We start from the raw sequence: 23,159 nt of genomic DNA, 5'->3' as shown, positions 1-23,159 counted from the left end.
TATAGAAGATTGGAATGTATGCAATGACAATCTCTCTGATATTTTATATTTTTTTCTGGTGGGTTGTTAGAAAAAGCTCAATCAAGTGACGTCACACCCCAGTGTTTAGTATGCGAAACATCAGTGCTGATGTACACAGCTTTGAATAGGCTGAAATATTCTAACATCTAAACGCTCTTTATATGTGAAAGTTATTAAGTGATTACTAAAATGTTTAAGATATACAGTAAATATCAACACCCCTCTAATGTTTATTACCACTTAAGAAAGGAAATTTTTGCCACAGAAAAAAAAAATCTGGGGTAGAGACTCATTGGAAGGGATAACATCTTTATTTTATAGTATTTTTATCATATATTTTATGGAAGATATGTTGAGATCTCGCCCTCTCAACTACACCTCCAACGTTTATTTCCTCGTACGTGATTTTGTGAGGCAAAGCAGAAAGGATCCAATTCTGACGTTTTCTATAGACTTAGCTTCCTGAAAAACTGTCTAAAAAATCCACTGTTTTGCTACATTAACGATTCACTGAAAGAAGAATAGTGTTGACTGATACATTCATTAATTACGTGAAAACTAAATGCAAATGTATGATTTATCAAATTCAAGTCATAGGTAAACAAACCCAAAACGTAGCTCCCCCCCAACTCCCAAACCCACCACCCCCCCAAAAAGAAAATATTTGTTAGGCAAGCTCGGGTTTTCCATTCCCAATTCATACTAAATTCAAGTTACTGAAATAATTTTTTTTAAACGTTTGTTTCAATCAAAAATGACCCATACATAGATGCCATTTATCTTCAAGATGTTCAGTTTAAGAGAAAACACACTGATCAGTAATTACTTCTTCACAATCACTTTCACTGAAAAGATAAATAACTGAATATTCATCTACATAATAAGGCAGTTATCTTGGTAGAGACAGAGACTGTAAGAAAAATTAGCTGGTTAGAAGGTGTAAGTTTAGAATTTAGCTTTAGAATTGGATCTTGGTGTAGCAAAAGTGTTGGAAAGACTGGGCCCCTAGCTCCAGAAACTAGCCAGAGCTGAGAGGCGCACTAGAGGTAAGAATATTAAGCGGACGAAACTAATTTAATATGGGCTGCTCCAGCTTAATGTACAAGATAGCTTACTGCACATTCGTTTCATTCCCAAATTAGCAATTAAAGGATGCCTGTGACAGTTGTCTATTTGTTGTGTGGAATCAGCATCTTTTAGGGAGCGTGTTGAATAACTAATGAAATGGCTACGTGGCAACTAAACTCCATCGCATCTATGAGCACCAGAGGCTAGAGAACTCGGAGGAGCAACAACTTGTCAGTTGTAAGGCTGACAGTGAAGAGAGAGGTTATTCCTCTCTGACGTCTCTTGTGTCATCCATGTGCGCTTATTCCGTTACGGGAACATTATCGGGAATAACAGAACAATGAGGTTCCTGACTTTCTTTTGACATTGTGACTAAACGACTTTGACAAAGACTAAGGTCTTCAAGAGGAAGGGAAACATTTACTGAGAAAAGTTAATCAAAAATAGAAAAATATATTTCCCTGTCCCACAAAGATAATCACAAGGCAGAGGGTATCAGAGAAGGTAGGTTATTCACTGCATATTTTGCGTATTCTGTTTTCATTTTCGATAAGAATAATTTATATTTTAAATAAGAATATGGGCCAGTATGTAAATGAGAATCCTTTATTTTCGACAAACATATGTGGGAGCATGTAATCAGAATGAGGTGTGTGTGTGAGTGTGAATATATATACGTGTATATACATATATATATATATATATATATATATATATATATATATATATATATATATATATATATATATATATATATATATATATATATGATAGAAACAATCAACACACAATCACGTGCAAAACAGAAATATTTTTCTGACTCACACTCGGATCGAACCCAGATCTTGCGGCTGGGTTAGGAAATTGGGTAACACTCGCTGGTATGCTAGTCAGTAAACCTGCCCAGGTAAAGCCTTAGGTACAATGGTACTTAGGCTCCAACTTTTTTTATGACTTGTGTGGTTCAGTTGGTAGCACCTTTGCCTTTCAACTGAAAGACCTGGGTTCGATCCAGATGTGAGTCAGATATATATAGTATTCCTTTTTGAGTGTATATGTGCTGTTCACATTTGGGAAAAATCTAAATTTTGACAGATGGAAGAAAGGCTGCGCATATAAAACTATCAGACAATCCTATTATCATTCCTTTTATAATTCTTATCAAACTGAAAACAGAGGCTACATAATGAACTATAGATTACAGCTAGCTTTTGAATACAAGATATTTTCCAGCCTGTATTCTATCGCATTTTTCTGTAACGCTGTATTCAAACGCTCACCTGAGAAGTACTAATGAAACTAAAACTGTATTAGCTAATCATCTATCAATACTAGGGTCACCAAGCATTCAGAAGTGGTCTCTTCACAATAATCACTGAGGGGGAGGGTAATGGCGGAATATTTATTTTAATAATCGATACTGACATGATATTTATATTGGCTGTATGAATATGCTAATCTTTACTATCACCGTTATTGTGATTTTTATCAGAATTATCATCAGTGTAACCTTTCTCAGTACATAAAAAACTTTTAATTTCTTGTACATTCCTCTTCTGCTAACGTTATCTATAATATACTTGCCAACATTAATATCTTTATCAGTGCTGTTATATGTCTATGTACTTTTATGGGAAATATCATCTTAAACAGGTTTTCAGAGCATTAAATCGAGCCAGAACCATGTCCTGAAATGCATTAGAGAGAGAGAGAGAGAGAGAGAGAGAGAGAGAGAGAGAGAGAGAGAGAGAGAGAGAGAGAGAGAGAGAGCGAGACGGGGGAGGGGAGACTCAACAACTGTATGTACTTTACGAACAAATGGAACAACATATCACATAAAATAAAAAATCATTCTCCATTATTAAAATATGCAAATCAATTACGGAAATAAAGTACTTTTGAGTTGCTGAGGTTGCACTATTGACGATGATTGGCAAAGCTACATTGCCATTAAGAATTTTAAAGTAATTTACCAGAGGCCTCGGACACATAAATGAGAAGTCACGAGAATTAACAAGTAAAAAATGAGCCGAAGTTTCTTCGGCGCAGTCGCGTTTTCTGTATATCGTATAATCACGGCAATCGAAAATAGATCTATCTTTCGGTGGTCTCGGTTTAGTGCTGTATGAACCGCGGCCCATGAAACTTTAATCACGGCAAGGTGGTGGCCTGGCCTATCTCTTTGCCAGACGCACAATTATGGCTAACTTTGACCGTCAATAAAATAAAAACTACTGAGACTAGAGGGATGCAATTAGGCATGTTTGATGATTGGAGGGTGGATGATCAACATACCAATTTGCAGCCCTCTAACCTCAGTAGTTTTTAAGATCTGAGGGCGGACAGGAAAAAGTGGGGACGGACAGACAAAGCCGGCACAACAGTTTTCTTTTACATAAAACTAAAAAAGGGTTTAAAACTATATACTTTGGAATTTTCATCAGCTGGCCGATGAATCAGTATTTCTCAGAATTATTTTCCCATTTTAATTCATTTATTTATATGTCCTGCTTTCGTGGCGAAATTCACCTTTGGTTTTCAGACACTTTTATTTCTTTGATGTCAGGTAAGCCTGCCCACAGACAGCAGAAATACTGTGTTTAATAACTTATTCTTTAAAAAGAAGTAGCTCTTTCTTAAAAGGTTAAGCCTCCTGTAACTATTGAACAGCAGTGGTTTTTTTTATATATTTTTTATATAAATATTACCGTTGCTTTCCACAAATATCTCTCTTCTTCGTATTCTGATCAATAACCAGTCAATACGAGTTCCATGTTGTTCATCTTCCCACTTGATAAAAAACTGCTTGTCCAGAACTGATAAAATTCTGCAGCCATTCTCATCAATCAGCAGTGAGGTTTTTTGCTATCCATCTTTCCACTTCTTAAAAAACTATCTGAAAAATATATTTTTCAAACTACATCCAGTAAAGTTTTCACATCTTTCCCTCTCTGCTCACTGTCGAACCCATCCACATTTTCTCCCGTGATTTCCAATGAATTATAGATTCACTGAAGTTTATTTTTGCAAAAGTACGAGAAGAAATGCAACTCTAAAGAAATGGCTAATTCAAGTCTGTGGTGACTCCAGCATGTTTCAGGGAATATATCCAGAGGTCCAGTTAAAGTTAAAGAGTTTGGCTTTTAAATCACCTTACTTAAGAGAAAATGTTTGCGTGCTTATGTGAATATGTGTGTGTGTGTGTGTGTGTGTGTGTGTGTGTGTGTGTGAGAGAGAGAGAGAGAGAGAGAGAGAGAGAGAGAGAGAGAGAGAGAGAGAGAGAATCATTTTTACGATTATAGTTTTTCATATTACTTGCTGGTTATTCGTAAATCAAACGGTTTAAATTAAAAGATATAAAAAATATATTCTTTTTTTCCAATATTCCAGGCTCCTAGGAACTATTCTTTTTTGCACCATTCCAGGTTCTTAGGAATATATTCTTTTTTGCACCACTCCAGGTTTTTAGGAAAATATATTCTTTTTTCCCCCATTCCAGGCTGTTAGGATGTCTCTTACTGAAGATGCCTCCTAGGAGCCACTCACTGAGCCAGGGGCGCAGCATAAATGCCCGCCATACCCGGGCACGATACAAGGGGCTCTTCACCTCTCACACGGCCCCTACGTCACGGGGCTACTGCATTCTGTTCAGCTTCGTCATCGGAGTCCTTATGATCACCATGGGGTCAGTCTTCTACCACGTGATCCTTATTCGACCCATGAGCGGCACGTACCCACTGCGTACTCCTTCTATGCCCCTGGCATGTGGCCTTATAGCCATGGGTATCCTCATGGTCTTCCTGAGTATTGGGATAACTTGGAGGTGAGTTTTCTCTTCTTAACTTTACTTCCTCTTACTTCTTCCTAATGAACGCCATATTCTTTGGAAGCTTGGATTTCACGTTAGTGGCCCCTATGGTGGGCTTGTTCCATATGAATGGGGTTCTTTTCTGAATAATAATAATAATAATAATAATAATAATAATAATAATAATAATAATAATAATAATGCAACCTGGAACTCCACACTATAAAAACCACTCAGTCGAATAGGATGACTGTGATAGGCAAAATAATAATAATAATAATAATAATAATAATAATAATAATAATAATAATAATAATAATAATAATAATAATGCAACCTGGAACTCCACACTATAAAAACCACTCAGTCGAATAGGATGACTGTGATAGGCAAAAAATAATAATAATAATAATAATAATAATAATAATAATAATAATAATAATAATAATAATGCAACCTGAACTCACACTATAAAAACCACCCAGTCGAATAGGATGACTGTGATAGACAAAATAATAATAATAATAATAAATAATAATAATAAATAATAATAATAATAATAATAATAATAATAATAATAATAATAATAATAATGCAACCTGGAACTCCACACTATAAAAATCACTCAGTCGAATAGGATGACTGTGATAGACAAAATAATAAAAATAATAATAATAATAATAATAATAAAAATGCAACTCGGAGCCCCACACTATAAAAACCATCCAGTCGAATAGGATGACTGTGATAGACAAAATAATAATAATAATAATAATAATAATAATAATAATAATAATAATAATAATAATAATAATAATAATAACATGTAGCATGTCAGTTCACTGTCGTCTTATAAAGCTATTTCAAAAGCAGGGTGCACCTTATTTCATTAAACTCTGTCTTCTGCATTAGAAAGTCGGTAACTTGATTACAGAGCAAAACAATACAGATTTGAATGTCGTCTTACGAGCATCTGGTATTCTAATGAACTTTTAATTATTGTTTGGAATCAAAATCGGAAATTTCAAGCGCAAGGAAGAACTATCGACAAGGAAATGAGACTTGTATGATTTTCTTCACAATCTCCCCCACGCTTTTGTTTACCAACCTCAAGTTTGAACAACGCTGAACAATACTTCAACAATGAACAATAATACTTCAAGTGCAATCCCGCGATGCAATACGAATTCATCAGTAAACTGTAGTTGTTTGTTTAATTGCTTGCTCCTTGGCCAAACAATAAAGAACTCTGCGCTTACGAAATATGATACAGACGATTATATAAAATCAGTAAATTTAAGAAAGCGGAGTGATAAAATAAGAAAATTAAAAGGAAAGGGAAGGCTTCAGTTGCTTAGCGAACTCTGCCTCAAGACGGATTACCTGCAGGTTACATTTAGACTGGTTCCAATTCGTGGAGTGAGGATATGCCTCGTGGCGGCTCACCCCTCTGTGATGTCAGACGTAAGAGCAAGATCTAGTCTTGACGGAATGATTAGGCTGATGTGAATAAAGTATTTCCCAATCAACTGTATTCTTTAGGTACTGAACAAACAGAAAAAAAATATATGCATTATTCCCTCGCCCTCTCCAGTATTCATTGGACACCGATAAAAAAAAAATAAAAAGAAAAAGCAAGCCTAATTGAATCTCCTCTAAATCAGCGGGGTGCCCATTCATCCGACACCCGTCAGATTTACAGTGTCTCATTAAAAATCGTTCCCTCTCCATCAAAAGTATTCATCAGACGCCAGTCAAAGGCATGCGCCTAGTCATGGCTCCTGATTCAACAATTCCGTGACGGGGCAGAATTCAACGATCACAGATAAATTTTGCCAAGCAACATTTACACTGCCTACTTGATACGTAAAGCCATAACGTACCGCTCTAAGCTAATCACTAAAATTAGATTACCAGCAAGAAAAATAATCATAATTAAAAGACAAGCAATCCACTTGTCTCATTCACTTCATCAACCACCCCTAGCCTAGGCAGTAGGCTACTCCGAACCGCATTAACAACCTCGCCCAAGAGCCGTGTTAATGATGAACGGTTATTTTAAAATTCCCCTCACCAACACAAGAAGCCTTGAAATGCATATCTTTATAGAACATTTTCTGCTCAGAATGACCATTTCTTTCATTTTCCGAAATATTTGCATAAACTCGTGTTAAACACTGTATGTATATATATATATATATATATATATATATATATATATATATATATATATATATATATATATATATATATATATATATATATATATATATATATATATATATATATATATATATATTCATATGTAGAAATAGAAAACCAGGAGTAATGTACCTCGATTCGAAGTCGTTATCATGAATAAAATTTTATCAGCTTTAGAAAGCATTAGCGCATTCAGAATTATCTTCCAGTGATTAAAAGTAGACTCATATGCTCTTTAAAACAGTCATCGCACTGACTGATACCTGTTCAGCTTTAAAACTCAAACCTAATTACAACGACAGAAAATCCTGACTTTGAGACTGAGTTTTGTTTCTCTTTTAAAAAATGATTAGTAAAGTAAAGAGCCATTTTCCACAAAATCTGCCTTTATATTTATAATCAAACCCTTTGAATTTTACCATTAAACTGTTTAAATTTATCACTGAACCTCTCTCGTCTCTCCTGCAGGTACGGGTTTGACGACGGAGATGATTCTCTGGAGGAAGACTCACACGCCCTGGCCAAGGACGATGTCCTTGATCAGAATCACCAATGTCCTCCGAAGAATCCTCCTGTATGAGTTCGAACGCAGCGCTCTTCCGGTGGGCTCTCAGCGACCGCAATTTTCAGGCCTTCAGCGACCACAATTATCCGACCTTCAGCGACCACAATCCAGGCCCTCACCGACCACTATTCGAGCCTTCAGCGACCACAATTCGGGTCTTCACCGATCACTATTCGGGTCTTCACCGACCACTGTTCGAATCTTCAGCGACCACTATTATCTGGCCTTCAGCGACCACAATCCAGGCCCTCGCCGACCACTATTCGAGTCTTTAGCGACCACAATTATCCAGCTTTCAGCGACCACAATCCAGGCCCTCACCCACCACTATTTGAGCTTTCAGCGACCACAATTCGAGCCTTCAGCGACCACAATTATCCGGCCTTCAGCGACCACAATCCAGGCTCTCACCGACCACTATTCGAGCCTTCAGCGACCACAATTCGAGTCTTCACCGACCACTATTCTAGTCTTTAGCGACCACAATTATCCAGTCTTCAGCGACCACGATCCAGGCCCTCACCGACCCTATTCGAGCCTTCAGCGGCCACAATTCGAGTCTTCACCGACCACTATTCGAGTCTTCAGCGACAGCAGTTATAAGGCCTTCAACGACCGCAGTTCAGTTCTTCAGTGACGCAATTTACAGCGACCACAATTCGGGTCTTCCCCGACCACAATTCGAGTCTTCAGCAACCACAATTTTCGGGCCTTCAGCAAACACAATCCGGGCCCCTCATCGACCACTATTCGAGTCTTCAGCGACCACAACTATTGGGCCTTCAGCGACCACAATTTGGGTCTTCACCATCCACAAACTGGGCCGCAACTCATCATTCGGGTCTAAGCAACCGCAATATCTAAGCATCTGATAAAATACCTTCTCGAATGTCAATCTAGTACACAGAAACATCTTCCCAAAATATGTAACATCATGTCTGAAGATCAAGTCGTACAATGTGCTTGCAAAACTGGCCGTGATTGGTTGACACTGAAAACAGGTGGTGATTGGTTGAGACTGAAAACTGGCGGTGATTGGTTGAGAATGGAAACAAGTGGTGATTGGATGAGATTGAAAACTGGTGGTGATTGGTGAGACTGAAAACTGGCGGTGATTTGTAGAGATTGAAAAACAGGTGGTGATTGGTTGAGACTGAAAACTGGCAGTGACTGGTTGAGACTGAAAACTGGTGGTGATTGGTTAAGATTGAAAACTGGCGGTGATTGGTTGTGATTTAAAACAGGTGGTGATTGGTTGAGAGTGAAAACTGGCGGTGATTGGTGGACTTAAAACAGGTAGTGATTGGTTGAGATTGAAAACTGGTGGCGATTGGTTGAGATTTAAAACAGGTGGTGATTGGTTGAGACTGAAAACTGGTGGTGATTGGTTATGATTTAGGACAGGTGGTGACTGGTTGAGAGTGAAAACTGGCGGTGATTGGTTGAGACTGAAAATTGGTGGTGATTGGTTGTAATTTAAAATAGGTGGTGATTGGTTGAGTGAAACCTGGCAGTGACTGGTTGCGATTGAAAACTGGCGGTGATTGGTTGAGACTGAAAACTGGGGGTGATTGGTTGAGACTGAAAACTGATGGCGATTGGTTGAGATTTAAAACAGTTGGTGATTGGCTGAGATTGAAAACGGGCAGTGACTGGCTGAGATTGAAAACTGGCGGTGATTGGTTGAGACTGAAAACTGGTGGTGACTGGTTGAGATTGAAAACTGGCGGTGACTGATTGACACTGACAACAGGTGGTGACTGGCTGAGATTGAAAACTGGCAGTGACTGGTTGAAATTGAAAACTGGAGGTGATTGGTTGAGACTGAAAACTGGCGGTGATTGGTTGAGATTGAAAACAGGTGGTGATTGGCTGAGATTGAAAACTGGCGGTGATTGGTTGAGACTGAAAACTGGTGGTGACTGGTTGAGATTGAAAACTGGCGGTGACTGGTTGACACTGACAACAGGTGGTGACTGGCTGAGATTGAAAACTGGCAGTGACTGGTTGAAATTGAAAACTGGAGGTGATTGGTTGAGACTGAAAACTGGCGGTGATTGGTTGAGATTGAAAACAGGTGGTGACTGGCTGAGATTGAAAACTGGCGGTGATTTGTTGAGACTGAAAACTGGTGGTGACTGGTTGAGATTGAAAACTGGCGGTGACTGGTTGACACTGACAACAGGTGGTGACTGGCTGAGATTGAAAACTGGCAGTGACTGGTTGAAATTGAAAACTGGAGGTGATTGGTTGAGACTGAAAACTGGCGGTGATTGGTTGAGATTGAAAACAGGTGGTGACTGGCTGAGATTGAAAACTGGCGGTGATTGGTTGAGACTGAAAACTGGTGGTGACTGGTTGAGATTGAAAACTGGCGGTGACTGGTTGACACTGACAACAGGTGGTGACTGGCTGAGATTGAAAACTGGCAGTGACTGGTTGAAATTGAAAACTGGAGGTGATTGGTTGAGACTGAAAACTGGCGGTGATTGGTTGAGATTGAAAACAGGTGGTGACTGGCTGAGATTGAAAACTGGCGGTGATTGGTTGAGACTGAAAACTGGTGGTGACTGGTTGAGATTGAAAACTGGCGGTGACTGGTTGACACTGACAACAGGTGGTGACTGGCTGAGATTGAAAACTGGCAGTGACTGGTTGAAATTGAAAACTGGAGGTGATTGGTTGAGACTGAAAACTGGCGGTGATTGGTTGAGATTGAAAACAGGTGGTGACTGGCTGAGATTGAAAACTGGCGGTGATTGGTTGAGACTGAAAACTGGCGGTGATTGGTTGAGATTGAAAACAGGTGGTGACTGGCTGAGATTGAAAACTGGCAGTGACTGGTTGAGATTGAAAACTGGCGGTGACTGGTTGACACTGACAACAGGTGGTGACTGGCTGAGATTGAAAACTGGCAGTGACTGGTTGAAATTGAAAACTGGAGGTGATTGGTTGAGACTGAAAACTGGCAGTGATTGGTTGAGATTGAAAACAGGTGGTGACTGGCTGAGATTGAAAACTGGCAGTGACTGGTTGAGATTGAAAACTGGCGGTGACTGGTTGAGACTGAAAACTGGCGGTGATTGGTTAAGACTGAAAACAGGTGGTGACTGGCTGAGATTGAAAACTGGCAGTGATTGGTTGAAACTGAAAACTGGCGGTGATTGGTTGAGACTGAAAACTGTTGGTGATTGGTTGAGACTGAAAATTATTGGTGACTGGTTGAGACTGAAAACAGGTGGTGATTGGTTGAGACTGAAAACTGGCGGTGATTGGTTGTGATTGAAAACTGGCGGTGATTGGTTGAGATTGAAAACTGGGGGTGACTGGTTGAGATTTAGCTGGCCTTATGCCAGCACGGCTTCTTAAGAGCCCTTAGCTACTTGTAAGGTGTGCAAGGGAGTAAGAGGTCTATTGCGGACCTCTGGACTCTACCAAACCAACAGAAGCGTTACGAAAACTCTAAGATTAATTACGAACAGATAAGTCGCTTAAAAAACAAAAACTTTCAGGTCCAGGATTCACAATAAAGTTTAATTACGATAAAGTTGAGAGTGAATCTTTTTTTAACGTATTTTCTTACATTTCATATGCATAATAAAAACACGCAATGTTTTTGGTTAGTATGTACTCGGTGTTAACATGAAAGTAACATTTTTTTTTTAATAATGACAAGTGACCTTGAAACTTAGACCAAAAAAAACCTTTTTTACAACAAATCATTACGCCAGAATAGGGAGACTTTGCTTCTGATATTATTAAAATTGACAGCGACTTGAAAATAAAATCAATGTACTACAAACACTTTACGTGGATATTAGGAATAAACGTTAAGTCTAAGTTATTCGTGTATAAGCCACTACGAAATCTTTTTATTTCATTTGCAGAGCAATTTTCCGCAAATCTGGATGAACGCCCATTGAAGCTACGCCTAAACTGTAGCTAAAAACGTTCGGAAAATCAAAAACAATATAACGAGTTATAATTCATTCAATCAAACTCATAACAAAGTTACATCAGCATTTCTCGTTTGCATAAAAGATTAATGAATATTTTGCCTAATTCTATATTTTTAATAAAGTCAAACAGCATCACTACCGGCATGGTAGACGATCTCATATATATACAAATGAAACGGAATGGAATAAATAGACCATTGCTACAACTAATGCGCTTGTCATGCATAGAGTTATTTTAGTGATAGAGCTTTGAAATTTTTATGCAGTCACGCACAGAGCTTTCAATTCCATCTGCTAGCTGTTGGTTTCATATCTACGGTTTTGATGTTAGATGATTAACAGTAATTCTTCGTTGTTCTGTGAATTTCATTCAACACTACTGTTGGTTTCATGATTTTATATGGCTTTATAACTAAACTAACTATCTGTCTATCTATATTACATATATACACATACATAATATATATATATATATATATATATATATATATATATATATATATATATATATATATATATATATATATATATATATATATATATATATATATATATATATATATATATACTTACACACACACACACACACACATATATATATATATATATATATATATATATATATATATATATATATATATATATATATATATATATATATATATATATATATATATATATATATAGTTTTCAAACAATTTTTCATGACTTTGGTAATGGAGGACTTCAGACGCACTGACAAATACCTAAAAACAAATTAAAAACCTAGTTTTTCGCATATCAGTTGCACGGAAGCTTCAATTGTCATCGAAATTACAAGGAATTAAAATTGAAAAAAAAAAAATAGGTTGGATATTAGGTACTTGAACAATGTTCATTTCGAAATAGCTTACATGTAAGTTCCGGGAATGAGGTTGAGTATGATTTATGTTTCCCGTCCGCAAATTCCGGAGATGTATGCTAGTATTGCACCAGCCCCGGTTTGTTTTCCATGCCACTAGGTTAGGTTAGATTTGATTGGGACCTCAAAAGTACTTTGGATGTGGGAAACATAATGACATTATTTTCAAGAAAATTTTAAGGTTAGTTTTGAAGATATGGCGTCCCGCTTTTTTTCAGGGAAAGGTCCCGGTACTCGGTTACATCTCGGGAAAATGCATCCTAGTGCCAGCCACGGAATTCCTTCTTTCTGTATTTTGTAATAATGTTAACTAACCTCGTGATTCTGGATTGTGGAAATGACCTAACAACATTCCATGTGGCAAAACTGACCTTTTCACTGTATAGCTATCATGCAGTTTCTGAAATAATCTGTTGCTTAAAGATTAATTCTCCACCTAGACATTTCTTAAAATAAGTATATAATTTTACTGCAGGCGTTCAGCATTAGAAGGGCCTCTCCCCCCAACTTTTGAAATTGGCGTTTTTCGCCTGATCAGCTTTAAAATAATCCACCCCTTTTCCCCCAAAAATGGGGTAGGGTTGAATTATAATTTTTTCTGCATATACTGTTCTCTTCCTGATCGCATATACTTCCTCTCAAACAAAATTCAACTTTGTATCTTGAAAAATAGAGAAATTACAGCAGGTTCAATTTCCAAATTCTTTTGTGGCGAGAGGACTTTCTAATGCTGAACGCGTCATTTGTTCAAAATAGCTTAAAGGACAATGTGAGAGTTATTTTACTTTAAAATGCATTTGCGTTTTATTTCTATTCAAGTAAAAAGCGTTACGTATGTGTTGACTAAGTGTGAAACTAAATGTGGGCAAGACTGACCTCTTTGATATATATAATGCATCTTATACTGGTTAGAAATTCGTTATTGGGTGGCATTATATGAAATCTGATAGAACTGGCTTAAAGTGCTAAACTTTCACATTCTCAAACTGATGTAAAAGCAAGCCCAAGGGAAAGCGTTTATTCTCTAGTGAAAGTCAACGATGAGAAATAGTAAAATTTGCCAATTTTCAAAAATATTCTTAAAATGCCGATGTCCGTCACATTATTTAGGACACTTTTCACATTTATTTTTTGCGTAGTCATATCAATTTATTAATTCAGTCGGAACAGATTATCACAATTTTTTTTTGACAACTGAAAGTAAGTTGAATGCTTGCCAAAATCCGTCTGATTTTCGTGTAACCACAATACATCCATGTTTCCAAAAAGACTTCCTATCATATATATATATATATATATATATATATATATATATATATATATATATATATATATATATATATATATATATATATATATATATACATACATTCCAACATGTACATGCATATATAATTATATATACATAAATACATACATACATATATGTATATTTTAATGTGTGTGTGTACGTGTGTAAACACACACACACACACACACACACACACACACACTGCAATTGTCCTATGCTCTTTGTCTTAACACAAAACCATGCTGCATTATATTCACAGCCACTTTCCCTCCCTCATTGACAAAAGAAAGCTTCCATGTCATAGAATGAACATCTCTTTTCTAAAACAATCTCAAAGTAACATTAGAGTGATCTCATTTTACAGTCGTAGGCTTTCTCTGTACAAAACTTTTTTTTTTTCCTACTCGCCCCATGAGTTGTAAATCAAAGTTCTATAATATATAAAACATGAATTCAGAGTCCCAACTCGAAGGCATCTAAATATGAAAATAGTTTTTAACTATAGTTTTTATATTAATAATAAAGTGTTTTATAGATATTTGTTTTAATTATCCTCTCCGCAGTCAGTTTTACATCACTGAGAAGCTAAAAGTGTGATTTTTACTTGAATGACATGAAGAGATTTTTGCCGTTCCGTACACAATATGCATCTCGTTAAGTTGGTCGCAAAGGCTACTTGTAAATCTGTTCTCCTGTTGAACCTAAATTGCTGGTTAAACTTTCGTTCAATGTGATGTTAAATTACGAGGTGACCAGGTGATATTTTTACGTTACTGACATTGCACAATTAGTACATTTTGAAATGGTATTGTATTATGCCCCATATGGTATATTCAATTTTTTTTACCATTAATATTCAGATACTTTTAATCTTATTTTCTTGAAAAATACTAAACTTTCTGCTGCCACCAGTTTCACCCCCTGTGAGTGATAAATGTCTCAAATTAACCTTGACAGGAATGAGATAACGTCTCCTTATGATATCACGTTGACAAGCCTTGCCAAGAAGTAGCCAATATGTGTCCTGCATTGGTAAATGTAAAGGTGAAATTTGACATTCTGGTAAGAGTAATTCAAAATAACCACGACACTGAAAAACTGCGGTTTTGCTGCCTGTAAAGGAGATTTTGTGCATAATTTCTACAGGAGACACTACACTAACAAGTATTTTATTTCAAGAAATGAGGAAGAATAATTTGTCACTCTAAACAATTATCATTAAAACACACTCAGTGGCGTGAGTCTTGTAATGGAGAGTAATGGAGAAAACATCTACAGTTATTTAGTTGTATCCTTTAATAAAAGCTACAAAAAGAGGTCCATTGGAGGACGAAACTGTTGGGCATATCCTAACCAAAACATCTTTCATTTTTCTATGTGGAATACAACTAAATAACTTACCTTCGTGTCTAAGAAGATTACCAGTATCCACAGTCATGTGTGGGTACAAATATATTTAAAAATAAATCTCTACGGAGAGCTTTCGCGAATCTCCTCGAGGCAGAAAAGGGGAATCGAACAGATTCCAGAACGCTCTCTGTAGAGATTTACTTTTAAATACATTTGTACCCAAACATAACTGTGGATGTGTTTCTCCACAATTATTATTATCATTAAATATTATCATAGCTATAACTCCATAATCGTTCTCCAATAATTTCGTTAATTTTAAGAAGCCATCCACGTAAATGTTGCCATTATGGCTAATTTTAACCTTAAATAAAATAAAAACTACTGAGGCTAGAGGGCTGCAATTTGATATGTTTGATGATTGGAGGGTGAATGATCAACATACCAATTTCCAGCCCTCTAGCCTCAGTAGCTTTTAAGATCTGAGGGCGGACAGAAAAGTGCGGACAGAAAAAAGTGCGGAAGGACAGACAAAGCCGGCACAATAGTTTTCTTTTACAGAAAACTAAAAAGCCTAGAAGGAAAGTGTGGTAAAAATATTCATCGAGAACTCTGTGAAATCGCTGTCAGTAATAGATCCATCTGGTTTCATGAAGAAGTTCATAGACCAAAATTCATAATGCTCACAAACCTACAGTATTATTATTATCATTACAGCTAGCACAACTGTGTGTGTGTGTGTGTGTGTGTGTGTGTGTGTGTGTGTGTGAGAGAGAGAGAGAGAGAGAGAGAGAGAGAGAGAGAGAGAGAGAGAGAGAGAGAGAGAGCAAAATTCACTCTACTGAATAGCCTACTTTAGCGGAATTACAGTAATCTTGTATACAGTTAGCTGTGAATGTCCGTCTGTATAGTGTTTTAAGGAGAACCGATAATACACCGAACAAAAGCTTAAGATACAAACGGTCTATTCAAGCTATATATATGTCTATAGTGGCTCAGAATAATCCTCTAGGCGCTCTTCCCAAGAACTGCGCGAAAAATACGTAATCTGATTATTTCAGCCCTAACGCAGTTCGCTTAATATCTTGTGTTTTCAAAATGATCACTTTGTCCAACCATACAAAACGGAACGTGTATCCAAACGATTATTTTTCTATGTAATAAGTTCTGTACGGGTATTGAACTCCATAGAACTATCACAAAATACTAAAAATCTAAGAATACTATTATTTAAATGCTATTATCTGTACTTTTTTTTCGGTACTAGTAGTGTTAGATCCACAGAATAATTGTGAAAATTACGCAAACTTATACCTGTACAGGAACAGTTCTTAAAGAAATACAAAGACTTCATAGCAATATGGCCTACCCAAGGTTAAAAGATCATAAAGGCGTAGCTGAATATTTCCTTTAATTCTGAGAATTTCTGTGAGAGCAGAGGGCTTTTGGTAAAGGAAAAATCTAAGAACTTTTGCGATCGGTACCTTCCACAAAGATTGCGGTCTTTTTTTTTATTTATGTATGTTACAGGATCATGCAAAAAGAAAGCAGCAATTACATTACAAAATTTTTAAGGGGTATATTTTTTATTATTTGCGTGTTCTGAACCTTTCCCTTCAACTGTGAAATATGAGCAAATTTTAACCCCGAATGAAACAACAGCGTCAGTTAAAGAAAAGATTAACAATTCGATTGGATTCCCTGTATATACTGGAACTCAAAGGAGTTGAGATGTCCCGCAATAAAAAGTACAAAATGAACTGAGAAGAGAATAGGCAAAAACTTGGCCAAAGTTTCAGTCTCCCGAATCAATGCTGAAAATAAATGCAAATTTGCGAAAAAGGTAAAAATATGTTTTCCTTGATTATATGCTTACACTATTCATTTTTTCCTTTACTGAGATGCTGAACCTAGTAATACAATATATATATATATATATATATATATATATATATATATATATATATATATATATATATATATATATATATATATATATATATATATTATACACACGTTTTGGGATGGATTAATGTGTTTGACTAGATCGATTTTTTTATCTTTAAAGTTAAGCCTGCCTTATGTGATCACCAGTAACGGAATGCAGTTAAGTCCAAAAAGCTTTTCCCAGTATGAGATCGAAGCTTCAAATGTGTGATTGCGAAAGAAAAGCTTGTTTTCCTTCGTACTCAATGCTGACTTCCGGAAGTCAAAATACGAGTTAGACAAAAGAATTTCATATCAGTGGTCCCCTCCCAACGGCTACCCCGCCCTCCTCTCTCTCTCTCTCTCTCTCTCTCTCTCTCTCTCTCTCTCTCTCTCTCTCTCTCCAGGGAACAATAATTGACAAAAGAACAATCTGGCCTTCCTTTTGTTACAGAGGCATATTTGGCATTCAAATAAAAGTTCAGTAAAACATGTTTCAAAAGGAAATGAATGACTATCGACATGGAAAAAGTTATGTAAAAGCTAAAATATAAACTTACCAACAAAATAAGACTTTTAAAACCTCTAAACATCAAATTCACGATTTAGCATTCTATAGTAACATATCAAAAACCCTTGCAGGAAAAAAAATTATAAAAAAGCTTATCATTAAGAGAAACATTTCTATTAGGAATCAGCTTTCGAATGATCATCCAGCTTTAAATCAAATGCAGAAGACACCTGACAACAATAACTAATTTGGGCAACGCGGAACCATTTGGTAATAAGGCATATGTCTACCACTGAATAAACTGCCGTTATTAGCATATAACACCTTAAACCATATTAGCGCTGGAGAGGAACGTTTGAGTAGCGACCTTATTTCTCATACGGTCACTATTACTCTATAGAATAAAATACAATAGAATACAGACTTTACGGAAATTGAGAGCAAAGAAGGTTTGAAAGGTGTAACAGGAAGAAAACCTCGCAGCTGCACTTGGAATCAATTGTTAGTGAGGGTACAAAAGTCAGATGGAAGAGAGAGCACAGGAACGGAGGTACAGTAAAAGCAATGAAAGAGGTTGCAGCGAGGGACCTGAGGAAGAGACGCTGCGAAGACCCTTGAGTGGTGCCTACAGTGCACCACGTGAGGTACGCTGACGGTACTACGGAAGTGGTCTTGAAACTCCCCACAGAAAGCATCGAAGACATGCCAGATATCCGTATGGAAATTAATTGCTCGGTCTCGTGCGTGTTTCAAGTTGATGACTCTGGTTGTCAGGACATCTGTTCCCAGATGATTAGATTCCTGCCTTTGTTTATCTCCTTGCAGCTGTACAGTAATTTTCTCTCTCTCTCTCTCTCTAGTTAATGGAATGCGTATGTATCAGGAAATATACAATAATACATACATGCATACGTATACATACGTTCATATATATATATATATATATATATATATGTGTGTGTATGTGTATGTGTAACTGTATATGTTATTTACAAATTTCTACGATTTATGCCCCAGAAGAAAATTTAGTGTGTATATATACACACACGCACACACCAACACACACACATATATATATATATATATATATCACATAAACATGGCACAAATTACATGTATACTACGGGCACTCATCTGCATGCATTCATACATAAAACTTTTGTGCTATGAGCTTATACCAAAAGGAAATAAAATTGAAGTAATATCTCTTATTAATATTTATATAAACACTGTATCTCATGGAGAATATTCTGCCAAAATTCTCCTAAACGAATATTCTGCCAAAATTCTCCTAACCAATTTTTCCTAAGAATGGACGCCATTAAGAACCTAACAATGACGACACCAAAAGACGCGTGCTTTAAAAAGACAAGTAAAAAGATGAAAAATCTGAGATATATTCCAGTTTAAACAAACATAAACAAACCTTAATCCCGACTGACACTACAGCTCCCGAAAAGAGAAGGAAATAATAAGTCGATGTGATTCCCTGCATATACTGGAAGTCAAAGTTGAGATGTTACACAATTAAAATTCAATATACACTGGGAATTTGTCTGAACAATTCACGGGCATTCAAAAACTTGAGAAGAGTGGAGAACTGGTGCCAAGGTCTTTGAACTTGCTTCTGTTTTAAATAACACGAAATCTAAATAGGTGTCAGATAAAAAAAAAAAAAAAAAAAGTAAAAAATGCGCCGAAGTTTCTTCGGCGCAATCGAGTTTTCTGTACATCGTATAATCAAGCCCACCTAAAATAGATCTATCTTTCGGTGGTCTCGGCATGAGCCGCGGCCCGTGAAACTTTAACCACGGCCCGGTGGTGGCCTGGCCTTTATCGTTGCCAGATGCACGATCATGGCTAACTTTACCCTTAAATAAAACAAAAACTACTGAGGCTATAGGGCTGCAATTTGGTACGTTTGATGATTGGAGGGTGGATGATCTACGTACCAATTTGCAGCCCTCTAGCCTCAGCAGTTTTTAAGATCTGAGGGCGGACAGGAAAAAGTGCGGACTGACAGACAAAGCCGGCACAATTAGTTTTCTTTTCAGAAAACTACAAACCTTCTGTAATCTGCTGTTTATATAAATAATTAACTCTGGTAAGAGTTACTATCGATCGGCACAGAACCAATGATGCGATTAGCAGTAAGACTTAGGTATATAAAATAAAAACGGTGGTCGGATCAGAAAAAATATAAACCTGTAAATAAATAAATAAATAAATAAATACTGCATATCACAAACGACTCTCTGTGTATCTAAGGGATGGAGTGATTTCCTATTCAAGTTTGTGTCCCGGTGAAAAATTTACCTGGAAGCTATCTGTCAAATTCAGTGTTACCAGAGCATTGCCATCCATTTCATGAATCTCGGGCAAGGAACTGACATTTGCAGCGTTCCAGACATTGCCGGAGTTTGAAGCCATTGAGAGAGAGAGAGAGAGAGAGAGAGAGAGAGAGAGAGAGAGAGAGAGAGAGAGAGAGAGAGAGAGAGAGATTATTATTATTAAAATAGTTTAACCAGACCACTGAGCTGATTATCAGCTCTCAGAGAGAGAGAGAGAGAGAGAGAGAGAGAGAGAGAGAGAGAGAGAGAGAGAGATATTATCATTATTAAAATAGTTTAACCAGACCACTGAGCTGATTATCAGTTCTCACAGAGAGAGAGAGAGAGAGAGAGAGAGAGAGAGAGAGAGAGAGAGAGAGAGAGAGAGAGAGATTATTATTATTAAAAACGTTTAACCAGACCACTGAGCTGATTATCAGCTCTCAGAGAGAGAGAGAGAGAGAGAGAGAGAGAGAGAGAGAGAGAGAGAGAGAGAGAGAGAGAGAGAATCCAATTTAAATAAAGCGCCTTATGGGTCACAAATAGGGTGACGTTCCACGGTTATAACTTTTCATTTTTCAATCGGAACTACCATTCACTTTTTCAGGTATGTCCCTATTATCTTATAGTCGCCTCTATTTCCTTCCCCCTTATACAAAGGAATAACTAAGCAAAGCTCACATCTATTCACTCTGCACCTTTCCCTCGTCTAGACATACCTTACACACTATAGTTACACCGGCGTCAGTACCAGTCACTTCCACCATCATTCTCAATATTACATAAAAACTTTCCTTTCTTCCATCATTCACGTTTGTCTCTCTTGTAGCCTCTACATTCAACAAGTGCAGTCTCTTTGGACAGCATATATCCATTTTCATCTGCCATTCGAAGATTCATTTGCTTATAAATCTTTCCTTCTGCTTTTAGTTACGTACAGTGCAGTTTCCTTTCCCCTCTAAAATGTCTACTCAAAGTGAATATTCATGAACTCGTGCCTTCCCTCTCTGAATTTTTTCTTGACTATTTAAATACTGGTTTCCTCTTTCCTTTCTTTATCTCACTGTGAAACTTTTTTATTCATACCTCCTATGCTACTGTGTTCACAATGGCTCCCTGCTAACATGAACATAACAGATTCCATGCTCATAATCGTAATCATCTTTGCCGTCTTTTTCAATTTCCATTTTCTGTACCGAGATGCTTTCCTTGTTGGGGCCTCTGGGATTGTGGCAATCTGATTTCCCGACTATGTTTGCGATTTGGCTTTCATTAATGAAAACAATATCCTCACTGCATCAAACATTGTACTTTTCGCTGTTTCTGCCACCCAACAGCCTAAATTGCAACGAAAGCTGTCACAGAGGTCATTTATTATATTTCGATAATAAATAAACTGCAAGTGATACACATTAAAAGTGAGGAATACTTTTAATAGCCTTTTTTTTCTTAGGAGTTTTTCTTCCGCTTAATCCCTCCCTGTCTCTCTAGCTCAAACTCGTTGCTCTTTGCTAGAGTTTTCATACCTAAAGTTCCATCTAGATCTAGCTAGAGGGAACTATACTGCCCTTAAAACGAAAACTGCAGTATCTGCAAGATTTTCGAATCTGAGATATGCCAGATTTTGGGCTCGAGAAACACTAACGCAAGTTACTGCAGTTTCAGAATGATTCTTCAGTGCTTTATTTAGGGGGTCCCATTTGCAGCATCTGCAAAATCAGTAGTAAGGCAATGGAAAACTGCACTATCTGCCATTTTCCTCAGTTTTGTATTTTTGCAGATACTGCAGTCTTCTATTTTAGGGCAGTATATATCAAGGTGGAAAAAATATCAATGCAAATCTTAATGGAAGAATTTGACTTAATTTCTAATACAATCAGGTGGAAACTATACGAAAAAAAAAACGTTACCAATTTTCTGAAAGGTCACCCAAACTCTCCGCAAACAAATACAGACTGAATGTTGGTGCTGACCTTAATCAGGCCACGACCTTGTTTGGAGTTTGATGGTGTCATCACGTCACTTACTTTGAGCAAGAGCTTGCGGCGCTGGCATAAGGCCCGCTTAATCTAAACTAACCAACCATCTATGGGGGACATAGATTTAATGTCCGCACTAGTCTGAAGAGAAAGAGGAAGTCTAGATAAGTGAATCAATAGAGCAGAACGACGATGAAAAGGGGAATTACAACGGGGAAAAAGGTCAAATAACGAAAAGCTCAGGATTTTACGGGCAAAGCCGATTTTTAATTCCAAGCCTAATTAGGCAGTTATGAAATAAGAATTCGATAATGGGAAAAGAATTTTCCCTTTGCTAATATCTGGTTTTATAATGCTGGCAACAACAACGACTCATGTGAGTAAAAATCTGACGTTTCTTCTGACGAATTCAATAGGCAACAATATCCTCACGTGAAATACAAAACAGTGTAACGCAAATGTTTCTGCAGCTCTGGTATTCAAATATTTTCATGTTGTCTCTCCATCGCCTAAACATTTTTGGGACGACTGAATAAGACCGCAAAAATTAAAGGGTAATTGTAAACAAACAACTAACGAAAAGCGGCAGGTTTCAATTATTATGCTTTTGAATATATACACTGAGGAAAGTTAATGAGGAATGAGAGATTTCAGTGCAATGGAGGAATAAATTCGCGATACTAATCATTCCATATTCACTTATTTTTTCAGTATCTTCAAAGTTTTACAGACCGCAGCGGAACATTTCATAACGCTTTAGAATTCCACCTGTTCATTGTTTAGAGTATTTCACGAAAACACTAAAAATGAAAGTAATAACACTCGCAATACAAAACTGATATGTCGTCTTGTGTTTGCTGTGAATAGTTTGAATCTGATGCAGGCAGCTTCACTGACAACCAGACGTCGCCAAGAGTCCTTCCAGGACTGACCTGGTGACGACAAGGATCTATGGACGAAAGATCTTTCTCATACGAAGACCACCTTCAGCTAACGACGGCGTTTCCTAAACTTAAACAAAACTGTGGCGAGAAAGTTAATAAAGGACAGCACTACTTCAATGACCAACTTTGGGAAGGGAAAGTCGTCTGCCGAAGTATTATCAAAAGGACGAAAAAATAAAAATAGAATAGAATTAAAAGGCTCGAAGGGAGGAACGTAACAAGTTGCTAACAACTCCAAAAGAAAAGTTTTCATTGCAAGAGCAATTTGCTTACTCGAAGTTTTGCTGACTTTGAAGAGTTGTGC

At 37.0% G+C, this 23,159-nt stretch overlaps 2 protein-coding genes across 2 annotated transcripts in view; one reads left to right on the top strand and one right to left on the bottom strand.

Annotated features, from left to right (window-relative positions):
- Positions 1 to 1,319: 1,319 nt before the first annotated feature.
- Positions 1,320 to 9,195, top strand: LOC136843911 (uncharacterized). The gene is made up of 3 exons (XM_067112822.1): positions 1,320 to 1,593; positions 4,589 to 4,912; positions 7,568 to 9,195. The coding sequence occupies exons 2-3, from the start codon at positions 4,614 to 4,616 to the stop codon at positions 7,677 to 7,679; spliced, it is 411 nt and encodes a 136-aa protein (XP_066968923.1). The 5' UTR covers positions 1,320 to 1,593; positions 4,589 to 4,613; the 3' UTR covers positions 7,680 to 9,195.
- Positions 9,053 to 23,159, bottom strand: part of LOC136844186 (putative uncharacterized protein ENSP00000383309) — a 74,782-nt gene continuing 60,675 nt past the window's right edge. The window contains exon 2 of the mRNA XM_067113202.1: positions 9,053 to 10,693. Within this exon, the coding sequence (XP_066969303.1) occupies positions 9,053 to 10,693 (1,641 nt within the window). The remainder of the gene's footprint in view (positions 10,694 to 23,159) is intronic.

The sequence above is a fragment of the Macrobrachium rosenbergii genome, chromosome 12 (assembly GCF_040412425.1).
Source record: "Macrobrachium rosenbergii isolate ZJJX-2024 chromosome 12, ASM4041242v1, whole genome shotgun sequence".
NCBI lineage: Eukaryota > Metazoa > Arthropoda > Malacostraca > Decapoda > Palaemonidae > Macrobrachium > Macrobrachium rosenbergii.
Note: the sequence above shows the minus strand (reverse complement) of the source record. Positions and strands in the feature narration are given on the sequence as shown.

What these genes read in the sequence shown, in the direction of transcription:
- LOC136843911 (XM_067112822.1), top strand. Translation starts at nt 4,614, where the DNA reads ATGCCTCCTAGGAGCCACTCACTGAGCCAGGGGCGCAGCATAAATGCC. An exon ending in AGTATTGGGATAACTTGGAG is followed by an intron (nt 4,913 to 7,567) that starts GTGAGTTTTCTC and finishes TCTCTCCTGCAG; the next exon opens with GTACGGGTTTGACGACGGAG.